The 14,893-nt window shown below is 45.1% G+C and overlaps 1 protein-coding gene across 2 annotated transcripts in view; it reads left to right on the forward strand.

Annotated features, from left to right (window-relative positions):
• PSMF1 (proteasome inhibitor subunit 1) overlaps positions 1-7,310 on the forward strand; it is a 32,200-nt gene extending 24,890 nt beyond the window's left edge. Inside the window, exons 5-7 of one of the 2 annotated variants that reach the window (XM_016148899.2) lie at positions 3,180-3,233; positions 4,362-4,520; positions 6,267-7,310. In XM_016148899.2, the coding sequence (XP_016004385.1) occupies positions 3,180-3,233; positions 4,362-4,520; positions 6,267-6,294 (241 nt within the window). In that variant the 3' untranslated portion in view covers positions 6,295-7,310. Of the gene's footprint in view, positions 1-3,179; positions 3,234-4,361; positions 4,521-5,055; positions 5,477-6,266 lie in introns of those variants that run through there. The other variant, XM_016148898.2, reaches the window with a different exon arrangement.
• Positions 7,311-14,893: the final 7,583 nt, after the last annotated feature.

The raw sequence follows: 14,893 nt of genomic DNA on the forward strand, positions 1-14,893 counted from the left end.
TGTAATATTACTCATCTCATCAGCATTAGTATTGGAAGCCATCAAGCTAGTGGTAAATACAGACTTCTACATTGCTAATTTTCTTTTGAACAATTGAATTTTGTCATTGGCAACATGTACTGTCAGTTGTTTTCCTTGAACAAACAAGTTCATGTACTTGGAGGGCTGCTGGAAAGATGAAATAAGATAATGTACATAAGGACATTCATCTTTTAAATAGGGGGAATACACATTTGCTTATATAAGCAGAGTATTTTTGGAAGGACATAAAAGAAACATGTCATTAGTTGTCTGTGGGGAGACCTGGTAGGCTGGGGGACAGGGGTAAGTGGGAGATTTTTTTTTACTATTATGAATCCACAATCTCCTATCTACAATTCTGAAATTGAAAGAGCTCTGAAAACCAAGTTTTTTTCTAGAAGATTGGTGCCAAATCTTGTTTGGTAGCAAAACCTGACCCGAAATGGCATGAAACTCCTTATATCTTCATTTATTCCACTTCATTTTGCAGAAATATTAAGGTATTGGGTCCAGGGTGCTGCTTGGGCATGTTACACAGTATGTTAGATATACTCATCTGACCTTTCTAAAAAAAATGAAAAATTCTGAATCACAGCTAGCCTAAGGTTATGTATCTGTGTATCCTTTTTTACTCTTGAATTTTGAAGCTGGTGAATGCATTACCTATTCAAAAAATTAAAATTTAATCCTTTAAAAACTAAATTTAGCACAGTGCTTGACACAAAGCAAACTCTTAGTAAATAATGGTGGCTGCTATTAATTCGTTTTCTCAGGCCTTTTCTGTCAAATCTGTTCATGTTCAGTATTGTTATCCCATCACAGCAGACCTTGTGAATGTTACTACTTAGATTTACATCTTAAAAGACTGAGACGCAGAGGTTTTATGACAGACCCTCACGACCAGCTAAATAATTCCCCACCCAGAGTCCAAAGCCCATCTTTTAATCCCAGTCCTGAGGCCTTTCCAGTTCACGAGAGCACCTCAGCTATTAGAATGGCCTTAGCTAGATTTTTGTGCCCAAGAGAGGCCTGTTGTTTTCATCTGAGAGGAGAGGGGAACAGATGAGAAGGAAATTGTGTGTGGTCAGGATCACCTCAAATCCCTTTCGGAGCTGGGACATAATGTCCAGTGGGCCCAATCAAGAAGTTGTGCCCATAGGGTTAGTGTACAGTACTCTTTCCTTCAACCGATTACCAGATGAAGTAGTAGGGGCTTAATTTCAGAAACCATTTACAAAAATTAAACCTTTTTTTTTTTATTTTTTTATCCCTAGAGCCTCATTCAGCACATCAGGACTGAGACTATTTTAAAGTGTTCCGCACATGTACATAATGAGCTCACAGAAGTGTGACTGTGAGACTGTGTGGCAGTGAGACTGCATTGAGTGTGAGCCTAAAGGGTATGTTATGACAGTTTCAAGTACACAAATTGTGGGGGTGGGCCTTGCAGTTGCCTTTCTAGTCCCCATTGTCCTCCATTTCTTCTTTCCTGCTCACACTGTGGTCCAGGAGAGAAAAATAGAGATGGCTGCATGTTTCAGGAGCCATTAGGCTCAGCCCATTTTTGTAGCCACTAGAAGCCCCTTCTGTTTGCTGCTCTGAGGCGGGGCCAGTTTGTGGAAATAAGCAAAATGCTTGCTGCCCTCTGGTACCACCTGGTCTGTCCAGTCAGGCAAGATGTTGTGAGGCCAGCAGAAACTTTTACTCCATTCCAGCTCCATGAACCATGCCTTGGGAACAATAACCTAGGTCAGGAAAAATACCTTCCCATGGAAACTTAATCCACCTAAATCACAGTATCTTTTCCTTTCCAGCCCATTAGGTAGAACTGACTGGAGAAACACCTACTTTTGGCTTTTTTTTTTTCCAGTTCTTTAATTAATGTCTTCTTACCTGTAAGCTTAGATTTGCTGCTATTTACAAGGTTCTCCTGAGGTCTGTCAGGAACCTGCCTTGCCCCAGAACTACCAGGTTTGAATTGCTTGCCAGGGCTCCAAGCAGATTCCAAATATCACTTTTTCAAATACTAAGGATATCCATATCCTTTATAGAAAAAAAAGCAAACAGGAAATCAAAAGAAGAAACTCCCTACCCAGGTATAACTGTCACTCTTTGTTTTCAGTACGCTTCTTTCTAGTTTTATTTACCCACACACACCCCCACACAAGGGTTTTCACAGTTGATTTTCTAGGCCATTGATAATCCCCTTTCTCCCACAGTTAGCACTAGAGTATAAGCATTTTCCCATGTCATGTTAAAGCATTCGAAGAACATCATTTCCATGGCTGCATTTAGGGATATACCATGATGATATGGTATATACATATAACTGGTCCCCATTTAAGCCAATTCAATTCCCTTGATTAAAGTTTTTATGGTGATATTTGAATTTGAATTAGATATTCTTTCTTTAAAATTGATACTTAAACATAAAATTATTGTATCAAAGAATATAAAGATATATAAGGCTTTCGAAAGAGATATATGTTATATAATATAGAATATCAAGAAAGCATACACTCATTTATGCTCTAAGCTCATGCATTGTCAATGAGGGTAAAAATTGGTTTTTGGTGGGGAGTGAAAAAAAATCTTAGAGATTATGATAGTTTGTGGCCCTCCAGTGGGCTACAGTGCATAAACAGTACCTGTGGTATTAAAATTTCATGCAGGGACCATCATGATAAAAAGGTTGAGAAGCACTACTGGCTGTATGTGAGTATCCATTTCATTCTACCCTTGGAAGCTTTTAAATCTGAGCTTTTGGTGTTTGATTTTAGAATAATTTTCTGACCTAAAAGTTCTTGATTCTTTAGCCAAAGTTTAAGAATTTGAAAAAGGTGTGAATTAAAATAAAATTTATGTGGAGGTTACCACTGTTAACATTTTTTTCTTTCTACAGAATTGAGACCCTCCATGTTTTTAGCTTTGTGTTCACCTCTTTTCAATATTGCCATTGTAATATTAATCAGTGTTAATCTGTGCCAAAGACCACTTTGAAATAATATCCCTTCTATTAAGGTCTCTTTCAGGGGCTTTCTCTGTCCCCAAAGCCTGAGAGTGGATCTGTGACCCCATGGGCATCAGGTTCGGGCCCCTGGGAGCCCAGGTGCCTGGCTGCTCTGGGACTTGTGGTAATTGTCCCTTGTTTGTTTCAGGTGTGATCCCTTGGGCCCATTTGCTGTTGGAGGAGAGGACCTAGACCCCTTTGGGTAAGTACTGCTGGGGAGGTGGCAGCAACACAACTTTGCTCTCATGGCTTTTAGCCCCAGCTTATCTTCTAATTTTAGAGCTTTTCATCAGTCTTCCTTGGGGTGAAGGAGGCAGGTTGTTGCTGAGCAGCCAAGAAATTATTGCCACTTGTTCTGCTCTGCCATGCCTGGGGCAGTGCAGGAGAGCGCTGCATGTTGGGGAGGGGCTGAGCAAGCCCAGGGAGCAGCTTCCTCTCTCATTTCTGGCCCTGTGGTCCTGTGGAGGATACCAGCCCTCCCTTGGAGAGCCGGATACCGTGTGGGTTTATTAGGTGCAGAGACTGAAGAGCGCACAGTGGGCTATAGACCTTAGGGCAGCTCATGGCTATTCAGAGGTCACCTCGTTTGAGAAGGGAAGTCTGTGATCCCATTGGGCTCTGTGTGGTTCTTGCCATGTACCCAACAAGGTCATTACAGCCTCAGCTGTGCATTGTCTTCTCTGAATCATTCAGACTGGATTTTAACTTCTGCTGCAAAGTGACCCAACTTAAGCATCTCATTTTTAGACTGGAGAAATCACATAAATCTGTAGTTAAGCGTGAACGAAATTTAGGGGAACATCACATGTGTCCTTGTTTGAGCACATGAGGTCAGGTCCATGGAATTCCATGAGGGACAGATGCTATCAGGAGCCAAACTGGAGACCCACAGGCAGTCCACAGATTACTAATCCTCAAGCTCTTTAAGGAAACAAAACAAAAAAGCTAGCAGCACGAATTGTCTCAATGCTATTATTAGGCCTTAGACCTACTAATGTAGTGCCCTGCAGGTCTTGTGATGGTTTGTATTGACTGTGGCAAGTTCTGGCACATGTTCTTGATCAAATTGTCCCCCTTGGGAGTAAGACGTGGCAGGAATCTCAATTTTGCAGGCTTGGGGAGCCTAGAGAGCTGAAAGTTCAGGCTGTGTGCGCCAGGGGAGGTGTGCTCTTTGTGTTCTTGTCCATTTTCTGCTGGCTCTCAGGTAGCCATCCCTGCCACGTCTGTTGGAACCTCCCAGAGTGAATATCCCAGGCATTCTCACCTCTTTTGCCACTTCTCCAACAGCCCTCTGCCACACCTGCTAACCCATCTTTTCTTCTTGACACAGGTGTCGGAGAGGTGGCATGATTGTGGATCCCCTGAGATCTGGCTTCCCAAGAGCACTTATTGACCCGTCCTCAGGCCTCCCAAACCGGCTTCCTCCAGGTGCTGTGCCCCCAGGAGCACGCTTTGACCCTTTTGGACCCACTGGGACCAGCCCATCTGGGTAGGTATTCACTCATGTATTTTAGAAGTAGGACTTAATGGCAACTCAGTTTAGCGTTTCAAGAACGAAGGTACAGAGTTGCCACTAGCCCTGTTTTCCACTGCCAGGAGAGTGAAGCCTCCTTCAGGCCCTGCCTGATGCCACCTTGGAGCTTCGAGGTGCTCCCCATTCCTTAGTGCCTCCCTTCTCCCCAGCTCCCCGTAGGAATTACCCAGAGGAGGAGGAGCTACACACTTAGTGGAAGGTTAGCATGTGTTAAGAACTCACTGGGTCCCTATATCAACACTTATGGGGAGATATTTGTATCCACATTTTACAGATGCAGAAATCCAGTCTTTGAGAGGTGAAGTAACTTACCCATGATGGAAGTATCAGGTTTTAGTCTCAGTCTCTCTGACTCTAGAGCACATGCTCTTAAACTCCATGAACTATCACATCATTTTGGAGGGCAGTCTCCCTCAGCTCACGGTCCTGTCTGCCTGTGTGCCCCCAGCCCTCCATCACACCAACTCACCAGCCCCTCTTTCCGTTCCAGACCTAACCCAGACCATCTTCCCCCGCCGGGCTACGATGACATGTACCTGTGAAGGCCTCAAGAATGTAACATCCCAGCCTTTCCTCCACTCTCCTGGAGCTGCCACCACTGGCCCCATCAGCAACCGTGTTCTTGCGGGCTGGGGGCAAGGGACTCTGCCCATGTTTTTGCAGGATGGCTGGGATTGCCTCCCCACCCCCTGTCAGAGCCAAGGCACCTGCTGCAGCTCTCCACCTGGCTGCATATAGGTCCCAAAGAGAAATCAGTGTGTGTCTCTCACCACCAGCTTCTCCCCACCTCCCAGGGGAGACTCCGGCAACATATATCTTCAACCCAATGCAGCGCTATAAGAACAGAACGCATTTTCGATGTTATTATTAAGAACCAAATGTCAATACAAAAATCATGTTGCCGTCTCCCACTTTTCTTTGCTGCACAGTTCCTTCCAGTTATGAGACTTTAGAGTCTGAATTTTTGTGGAGCTAAATGACTCTTTTCCTACCAAGGGCTTATTCTTGCATCTCAGGCACCTTACCTTCATTAATTGCTATTGTTCTTGACATCACTAAGATGGGCCCCAGTCTGGCTGCGTGGATGAAAATGAGTGACTGGAAACCCCATAGGCCACAAGGATGACTTCCACATGGACAGGCACACTGCAGAAAGACTGCATCATTCTAAGGGCAAAATCTTCCAAGTTTGCCTCTCTGAGCCAGTCCTCTAGGTCTGTCTGTGCCTGGGCAATGGTGGCCTATAAACAGAGGAATAAACAGAACAGACCTGAAGGCTAATCTCATTTTCACCACTAACTTACTAAGTGACCCTAAGTCCCTTCTGCCAGGGCCTATGAAATCTAAGGTGCTCTTCCACTCTAAAACATTCTGATGTTTGCCTCTGTGTATGCGACCCTTCGGAACTGGAACAGCAGGAAATGCTTGTAGGTTCAAGGCTTTGTATGGTACTTGCTTACAGAGTCTCATCTCCCTTGTGGCCCAGATGAGCACAGGAGCATGGGCTGCATCTGAGCATGCTGTTAAACTTCGGGAGGAGCAGGGAAGCCAGTCTCTGGAAGCCAGTGTGACTGGGGTGGATGGAAAAGTTAAGCAAGATGCAACCCAGGAAGGCATTTCACCCCAAGGATGCCCACCTCTGGAAGCCCGTGCCCTCTGTCTGGCGCGCCTGACCTTTGGTGTTCTCCGGATCCTTTTCAGCCCGAGGCCTGACAGACGTGGTCAGTGATGAACCCCTGTGCTGGAGTGGAAAGAGCACCATAGAACACCAGGCTCAGAGGCAAGAGATCAAAGCACTAGTCACTTTGGCTTCACAACTAGCATTTCAGCTATGGGTGGGTCCTTTTATTTCTCAGCTTCTTGGGTTCTTTCCCTTTAAATTTAGGACATTTTATTTATTTGTGGACAGGGGGCTACTAGAGCTTTTTAGAGGTATCTGCTAATGTGCAGGGACTGCCTGTCTGCCCTGCCTGAGAGGGGGTTAGGGGTAAACTAAATTGGCACATAGGCCCAGGATAACCTAAGATGGAGGCTGGGCTTTGGGAGGCTAGCCTGAGTGGGCTCCCTGGGCATTTCTAGCAGAAACCATCTCAAGCGCTGATATAGTAAAAGACCACCTTGTATCCTTTAGAACATATCTGCTCTGGAGAAAGGCCCAGAGGTTAGGTAGAGCTACAAATGAAATCATCAATCATAGTTTTCTTCCTGAAGGGCCAGCAAATGGGTGGAATGTTTTTATTTTGAAATCTTATTGTATCTGCTACTAAAAGGACTTGGAGCAATTTACTCATAAAAGCATCCTTTATTATAAAAGGAAGTATTTAAGGAAGGTCAGACCTGAGACCGTCAGATAATCAGGGAAGGTAGGTAAGTTTTAGCATCCCGATTCTCAGAAAAGATTGAAACAATAAGTTTGCCGCTTAGATTTTCTAGTAGCAAAAGTTGAAAGGAAAGTCATATACATAATTCTGTTTTCTGAAAACAGAAGCTTTAGTGATTCGTCTGTGGAATCAGCCATTTGAGTGTGGGTCTCCTTGCATCAAGGACATTGAAGAACACAGTGTGTTAGTTGTCATGTGGGGGCCTTTAGGAACTTGGAGTCAAGCTGTCAGTGCTTGCAGTTGGGGCCACTTTCCTCCTTCCAGCCATGAGTAATCACCAAGCAACAAATGAGAATGGTTCAGGTGTATTGTGGAACCTGAAAGGTTGGAGCCTTAACAATAAATATCAGCACTTAATAACCTATTTCTCTTTTTTTTTAATAACTTTATTGAGATATAATTCACATATCCATAAAGTTCACACTTTTAAAGTGTGCAATTAAGTGGTTTTCACTATATTCACAGTGTTGTGCATCCATCACCACCTGAACATTTTCACCACCCCAAAAAGAAACCTCATACTCATTTACAGTCACTGTCCATTCCCTGCCTCTCACCCCTAGGCAGCCACTAGTTTATTCTCTGTCTCTAAAGATTTGTTTATTCTAGACAATTCTAAGTGGAATCACATATGTGGCTTTTTGCATCCGGCTTGCTTCGCTTAATGTTTTCAGGGATCATCCATGTTGCAGCATGTGTCAGTAGTACATCATGCCTTTTTATGGCCGAGTCATAGTCCATCGTATCTATATACCACATTTTCTTTATCCGTTTATCAGTTACTAAACAGTTGGGTGGTTTCTATTTATTGGCTATTATGAATAATGTTATTATGAACATTTGTTTACATTTTTTGTGGCCATATGTTTTTAATTGTGTTAGATATATACCTAGGAGTAAAATTGCTCGATCATGTGGTAACTCAATATTTAACTTTTTTGAGGAACTGCCAGACTATTTTTCCAAAGTGGTTGTACCAGTTTACATTCCCACCAGCAGGGTATGAGGGTTCCACTTTCTCCACATCCTGGCCAGTACTTGTTACTCTTCTTGTGTGTAGCCTTTCTGGTTGATGTGAAGTAGTTTCTCATTGTGGTTTTGTCCTCCATTTCCTTCTTTCCTTCCTTCCTTCCTTCCTTCCTTCCTTCCTTCCTTCCTTCCTCCCTCCCTCCCTCCCTCCATCCCTCCCTTCCCTTCTTTTTTCTTTTTCTTTTTTTTTAACTAATTTTGACCTAAGCCAAACAAGCAGAGACCAGAGCCAGTCGTCCCTGGGGGAAACAGGCCATGCCTTTGCTAATAGTCATATTGGGATGGCCATGGTTGGTGAGCTACAGAGGAATTGGGTTTGACTTTTGGCGAAGGTTCTGGATTGGATGTGATACTGGATAGGTCCTGTCTGTAGGGAAGTTACCATGACCTTTCCAGGTGTGGTGAGGTTCATGGCATTACTTTTTTGCTTGGTTTGAAATTTTGTTCATACGGTGGCTTACGAGTAAAATAAAAGTCTGGTTCCAAATCCTTGTCTTTTGGTGAAGTGCCATAGACCACTTGTACCACCTCTGGCAGCCCCCACATCTCTACCTTCTCTTCCTTGCTTTGTCTCCCAATTTTTTATCTGGCTGTGTTTCTCCTTGCATTCATGTCCTCATTCATGAGCCTCTGTCAGCCTCCATCCTGAAGTCATGAATCTCTTGAGACCCCAACTCTAAGAATGTATTATGCCCAAATTGAAGACTTTACATTCTTGTGCTGGATGGTTAGTACCTCTCGTCATGTAGTTAGAAAATGGGTAGCAAACCCCACATAAGCTAGGTCTTTAGAACCCAGCTTTCCATTGTTAATGACATTCTGTTACTGACATATTCCTCTCTTCCTGAGAGGAAAATTAGAGTCTGTGGAATGGTTAATATCCTCTGTCTAATCTTCTAATCTTGTCTACGTTGGTGCAATTCCAATAAAACAGGTCCTAACACCCAGGAGAGGAAAGATTCCCCACATGCACATCCTTAGCTTTCTCTGTCACAACACTTACATGCTGTGGAACACTATTGACTTTTTGCACCATAGGAGAGATTCAAAGGCAGGCAGCCCTGTCTCTGCCCTTGTTTGTCCTTGAAATATCATAACACACCCCCAAGTCACTCTAGCTGTGCTTGGCCCTGAATCTGACCTGGAGGATGGGTCACAAGGCAGGAGTAGCAGGCAGTGAAGAATGGTGGGCAGTAATGGCTGGCAAGACCCAGGTGTCTAAAAACAGATTTTGGAACGCAAAAGGCAGCAATGACATGAAGTTTGAAGACCCCACCAGTGGCATGGCTGGGTGAGAAGTACAAAGTGGAAGGCTCAGTGTCAACTGAGGCTGATGGTGCAGTCTGGCGGAGGAGGTTGGATGACCACATGAAAGGCCATGCTCCATACAAGCCTCATAAGGTGAGTGTTGTGAGAGTGACAGTGTGATGGGGGTTCGGAGGGAGGGCAAAGTCGGAGGGTCCTGCTGAAGTGTTAGTCCTGAAGTGCAGCTGCAGTAAACAGAAATGACTTCAGCTTTTTTGAACAAAAAGTTTTGGATATTGAGATCAGGAAGATTATATTGTTGCCATGATATGGGGATCAGGAAACTCCAAAGCCACACAGCAACTGCCTAGAGCTGCACCAGAAAGTGAACACCATTCACACTGCCACCTGACTCCCACTCAATTCAGTTCCAAGTTCAGGGCTTGATTGAATGCATCTGATAGTTGGAACCCACATTACCTATTAAACCATCGCTGCGAGAGAGCCTGGGAAAATGTCCTTGCTCTTTTTTCCCACCTCTCCATTCAGGAAGGTGCATTGGGACAAAGGTCTGATGAGCCAGTCTCCTGCATCTGCGCCACATGGTACAGTTGAGTACCATAGTCATGCTTTCCCAGCTTGTCCGAGCCTGTCTCCTGAGATGCTGGCTCAAAGTGTACTGTTCATCCTGGGCTGAACCCAGACCATGATCCAGATCTTTAAGGAAAGGGCATTTAAATCCATTTTTTACAAGTTCCTTGGGTGATTCATATTATCAGGCACCTTTGAGAACCCCTGAGAAGGGAAGGGAAGACTTCCTACATCACTTGCTATTCCAACCAACAACAGCACCTGGGAACTTATTAAAAATGCAGAACCTGAGGCCCCACCCCAGACTTATTAGATGAGAATCTGCATTTCAACAAGTTCCCAAGGTAATTCATATGCACATTAAAGTTTGAGGCACTCTACTATACAAACTATATCTTTCCCCTTTACCTGGACATCAGGTGCAAAGAATGAAGTAAATCATCTTGGTTCATGACACACTATGACTAGTACATGCAAGAACCCCCTCATTTTAAGTTTTTTCACTTTTATCCCCTGCATGCATTACATTTCCTTGCCCCTGTGGGTCACTCAAATGTGTGTCATGTTTTTAAATATGCGTATCCCCTTGTAAAATAGCATACATTATATCTTCAAGTCATAACAACTGTGATAAGATACTATCTTCATATTCTAGACCAGAAAAAGAGTTTAGAAAGGTCCAGTAATTTGCTCCAAGCCAAGCAGGGGTCTGAGAATCAAGCAGGCATGGGTGTCACTCCCAGCCCTACCTTTGCTGGTGCATGGCCTTATCTGCAACATGGGCATCACCTCTACCTTCAGTATTGTTGCAGAGTCTAGCCAAATAATGTGTTTTGTAAACAGATGGTTGGAGCTCAGTGGCTACCAGCTATTATTATTAAGGCTGTATGGGCAGATAAGCCTGTGGGCTCATGCTCAAGAGGAAGGGAACCTTAGGTTGCCTTCCAGTGCAGGAAACAAGCACTAATCTGGTGCCCACAGTGTGCTAGGCTTTTCCTAGTCTCATAGCCACCCCTGAGGTATACACTCCTTGGGTTAGCAACATTGGTTGAGGTGCCGGCCTTGCCCCTCTAGGGGTGGCAGAATCATGATAAAAACCTGGGTCAGCCTGGTTGTAAAGCCAGGGCTCTTTTTGTAGATTTGCTATGTCCAGACTCTACATTCTGTCTAGGTGAGAAGCATGGATCCCTGGGCAAAACCTATCCCTGACACTGGAAAACCAAATCAGGCTTTGGGTAACCCCCAGGATGATCTAACACTAACTCATTCCCTTTGTGAAGTGTGTCTCATGTATCAGCAATTCCACCTACAGCCACAGTGCCCAGGTTAGGAGCATCGGAAACCTTCCAGCACTGGCCCCATTCCTCAGAGGAAGAAACAGGCCCATAAAGCCACTCTGTGAGGGTGAGATCCTGAGAGGCTTCACTGGGCCCCAAAGATGGGCTTGGGCTCTCTGCAGGGCTCTGTCACCTGGTTCCGTCACCAAATGTTGCTCGCCTCTGCCTTCTGAATTTAGGAGCTACTCTCCTCATTGGACAGATGAAAAGGCAGGTTCAGAGCAGTTGACTGACCTCAAAGCTATGCAGACTACAGAATTTCTAGCTCCAAGAATTTCCCACTAAGAACCTCTCTCCCCTCAGCTAGGCTGAGCGTAAGAGGAAGGCACCATACCAGTTCAGCACTCTGGTCAGCGCCCATCTTCCCTATAGCTGCCAGAGGCAGACTTTGGACCAAATTAGGGCAGAGTCTACTGCTCCCTAATCCAGGATGATCCACTGCTAGGGACAGACAGGCGTCCGTAAGAGAAGGGGACCTGGACCTAGGTGTCCTGCCTCCAGGACAGAGCTCTGTCCCCCCCCCCCCCCCGCTCCTTCAGATTGGAACCTCAGGTGCAATTTCATCCTGTAGACTTCTTGGTTCCAAGGGCATAAATTCAAGCGAGAAGTCTATGAATAAGAGAAGGATGGGAAGGGGCCCTGAGCCATGATGACCTTGGGCAAGTCCTGCCCCCACTTCAGTTTTCCCCATCTGTAAAATAGGAGTAAAAGTGAACCCGATTGCTGCCAAGATCCTGCCCATCTGTGAGATTCAATGATTCTGAATAAACCATGGGCCAGGCCAAGTTCAGTACTCCCCTACCTGCCCTCCTCTTCTCCCCCAGAGAGCTTCCCAACTCATATTTAAACCATGAGCCTCAAATTGGCATCCTGCAACCCAGGTTTGTCCACAAACATGCTCTGTCTGCTCTGCATGTTATTAAATTTGATAAGATACATGATGGTATATTGTTAACTTTGGGTCTTTGCTTTTTACTAACTCTCACCTGTGACCCTGGGCAACTCACTGAACCTGCCTCTTCCTCAGCTTCCTCATCTGTAAAATGGAAGCGATATAACATCCACTCTCCAAGGTAGTTATGAGGTTTAAATAAACTAGTAGATGTAAAGATTCAAAAGTGCCTGGAATGGAGAGAACAATATATTTCGTTTAAAATTTTAATGATCTAATGTTCAATGCATAACTGGTTCATTAAAATGTGTAAGCATGAAGTGTTTTCTTTTTATCCAACTGACTTCTGTCAAATCCCTTTTTCTCATCTCACCATTTAGGGCCCAACCACCAATTAACTGATCACTTTGATTTTCAAATTCAGCCCCATTTAAAACTTTCCAACTTACATCCAGTTCCAAGAGGTCTCTGACCTCTCGAACCCTTGCTCCTCCACTATGGTGGGGTGGGGAAAAAGAAGGGAGAAATCTCTTCACTGGCCATGATGATGGGGATGGAAGGGGAAGGTGTTCTTAATCTAATTAATACTGGGTATGTTGTGTCTTTGGGTTGGTTGGTTGTTTTTTGTTGTTTTTGTTTCTTGTTTTTTTTTTTTTTTTTTTGTTTTTTTTTTTTTTTTTTTTTTTTGGTGGTGGTTGTTTGTTTTGATGCTGGGATCTTTAGTAGACAACATGCATAATTAGGAGTGATGGTTAGAACTTTATCCTAGACTTTCAGAGAGGAGTTAGGGTCTCTGTTTCAGTCCATCAGAGGCTTACAGCCCATCTGCTTCTTGAGTTAGTGTGCTGGGCTGCATAGCCACCTGTGGTACCCCATAGCTCTAGCCTTGTCTCACCTCCCTACATCAATACTTAGAACCCCAGAACACTGGGGTCCTCCACCTACCTTCAAGGGCCTCAGAACACTGGAAGGGAATGCAGGACTTCCCTTCTTCCTTCCTGATTTCCAATCTCTTCAAGCTAGCACGGTCTGTTCCCATGGGCCTCCCACTTCAGAAATTTTCTAGGTGAGAAACAGACCTCATCTTCATGTTCACAATCACCCCTGAGCTCCAGAAGACATATTTCAAGTCATCTTGAGAATGTTCTTGTTTTTCATCTGTTTGGCGCTATGCCTCCAAAAGCAGCACAGAATTGGTGCTCAAATCTTTGTTGAAAGAATGAATGAAGGATCTTGGATAAGCAGCACTCAACGGGGCTGAGGCCTTGCCGTTCAGCAAGTTTCCAGCTGGGATTCAGAGGACAGTCCACTTCTCGAGGGCACTCCCATCTCTATGAGTGATTTAGTAAGCCCTGGGCATGGGGAGGGGGTGGATGTCAGGCCTCAGCAGGTAGCATCTCATTGGACACTTCCTTGACCTCAGTTTTGGCCTGTCACAATTTTCAAGCAGTGGGATAATCCTTCCATCTTTATACCCACACAGATGTCCAGCTGCTCTTAAACTATCAGGAGCTTTGGCAACCCTGAGCCCATCCATCATAGGGCAACAGCTAGCCAGAGCTGAATCAGATGCCCCTTTAATCTTGCCACTGCTGTCCACAGCCACTTGCTTCATTCATGAATGTCACCTGCCAAGCCCTACAAGCATTTGCATTCAGGCCCCTGCTTTCACTTTTGATGGAGGGAGGGTGGAGACTCAGGAGGAGAGTCAGATGACCGGCAGGTGAGTCAGCAATAGTAACAACTCACCTGTGGGTGCCTAACGCCCAGTAGTAGCTTCAGTGAAAGAAAATGTGGACACAGAGGAATCAAGAAGGATAGGGAGAGATTGGAGGAAAAGAAGAACTGGGAGAGAGATAGTGTTTTCTGAATGCCCTTGACCCTGCATCAGTATTGGCTCAGATGCCCCACCACCTGAAAAGAGGTTGGCATGGCAGCCGCCACCTTCCTCTGCCATCCCTGCTCCTGTGGGGCCAGCTTTCCTCCCAGAAGATTCTTCCACTCACTAACCTTCCCCCAGGCTCAGGAGAGCAGTAGCTGCCACCTCGACCCTAGAAGCTCAGAGGCTGAGAAGGGACAGGTTGCCAACACAGAGTCCTGGAGTTTGAGGTCATGGCCTCTGGCTTCAGCTGGAGACTGCAGTGCCCTGGACTGGCCTCACCAGTGCCATCGTCACCCCTACAAAACATTTGCCATCATAACATTCTTCCTGCCACACACATTTGTGAGCAACCATAAATGCTGACAGCCTCAGCACATACCAGGCCTCTTGGTACATGCTATGCCAGCATTAACGAGTCCTTATAACAACCCTGTGAGTTGAGAACTCACCACTCCAGTACAACCTGCAGACTTATTCCCTACCCTGCCCCTCTCCAGTATACACCAGGCTGTTTTATGCCTCTGAGCCCCTGCTCATGCTGTTCCTCTGCCTGAAATACATTTCCTACTTCCCACTCTCCCCACATTGGATACTACTTCACTGTTTAAGATTTCTATTAGACACCATCCCTTTCAGGAAAGCCTTTTATGACCCCAACTCAATCAGATACCTCCTCTGTACCCAACACCACCACCAACACCCCACCCCTCTGCTACCCGCCAACACACACAGCCTGCCAGGCAGTTCCTGTTTCCCCATGTGTCCTGCAGTGCTTTGCCCAGGGGAAAATGCAGATTAGGTATGAATGGATGAATGAATGATCATGAATAGGTAACATTGTTCAGTGATTATGACGTGCTAGGCACTGTGATAAGTGCTTTACAGCTATAATTTCATTTATTGCTCACCATGCCTCAGGGGGGAAGGTGCTGTTATTAGCACTCCCATTTTACAGATGAGGAAACAAAGGC

The sequence above is a fragment of the Rousettus aegyptiacus genome, unplaced genomic scaffold, assembly GCF_014176215.1.
Source record: "Rousettus aegyptiacus isolate mRouAeg1 unplaced genomic scaffold, mRouAeg1.p scaffold_m13_p_12, whole genome shotgun sequence".
NCBI lineage: Eukaryota > Metazoa > Chordata > Mammalia > Chiroptera > Pteropodidae > Rousettus > Rousettus aegyptiacus.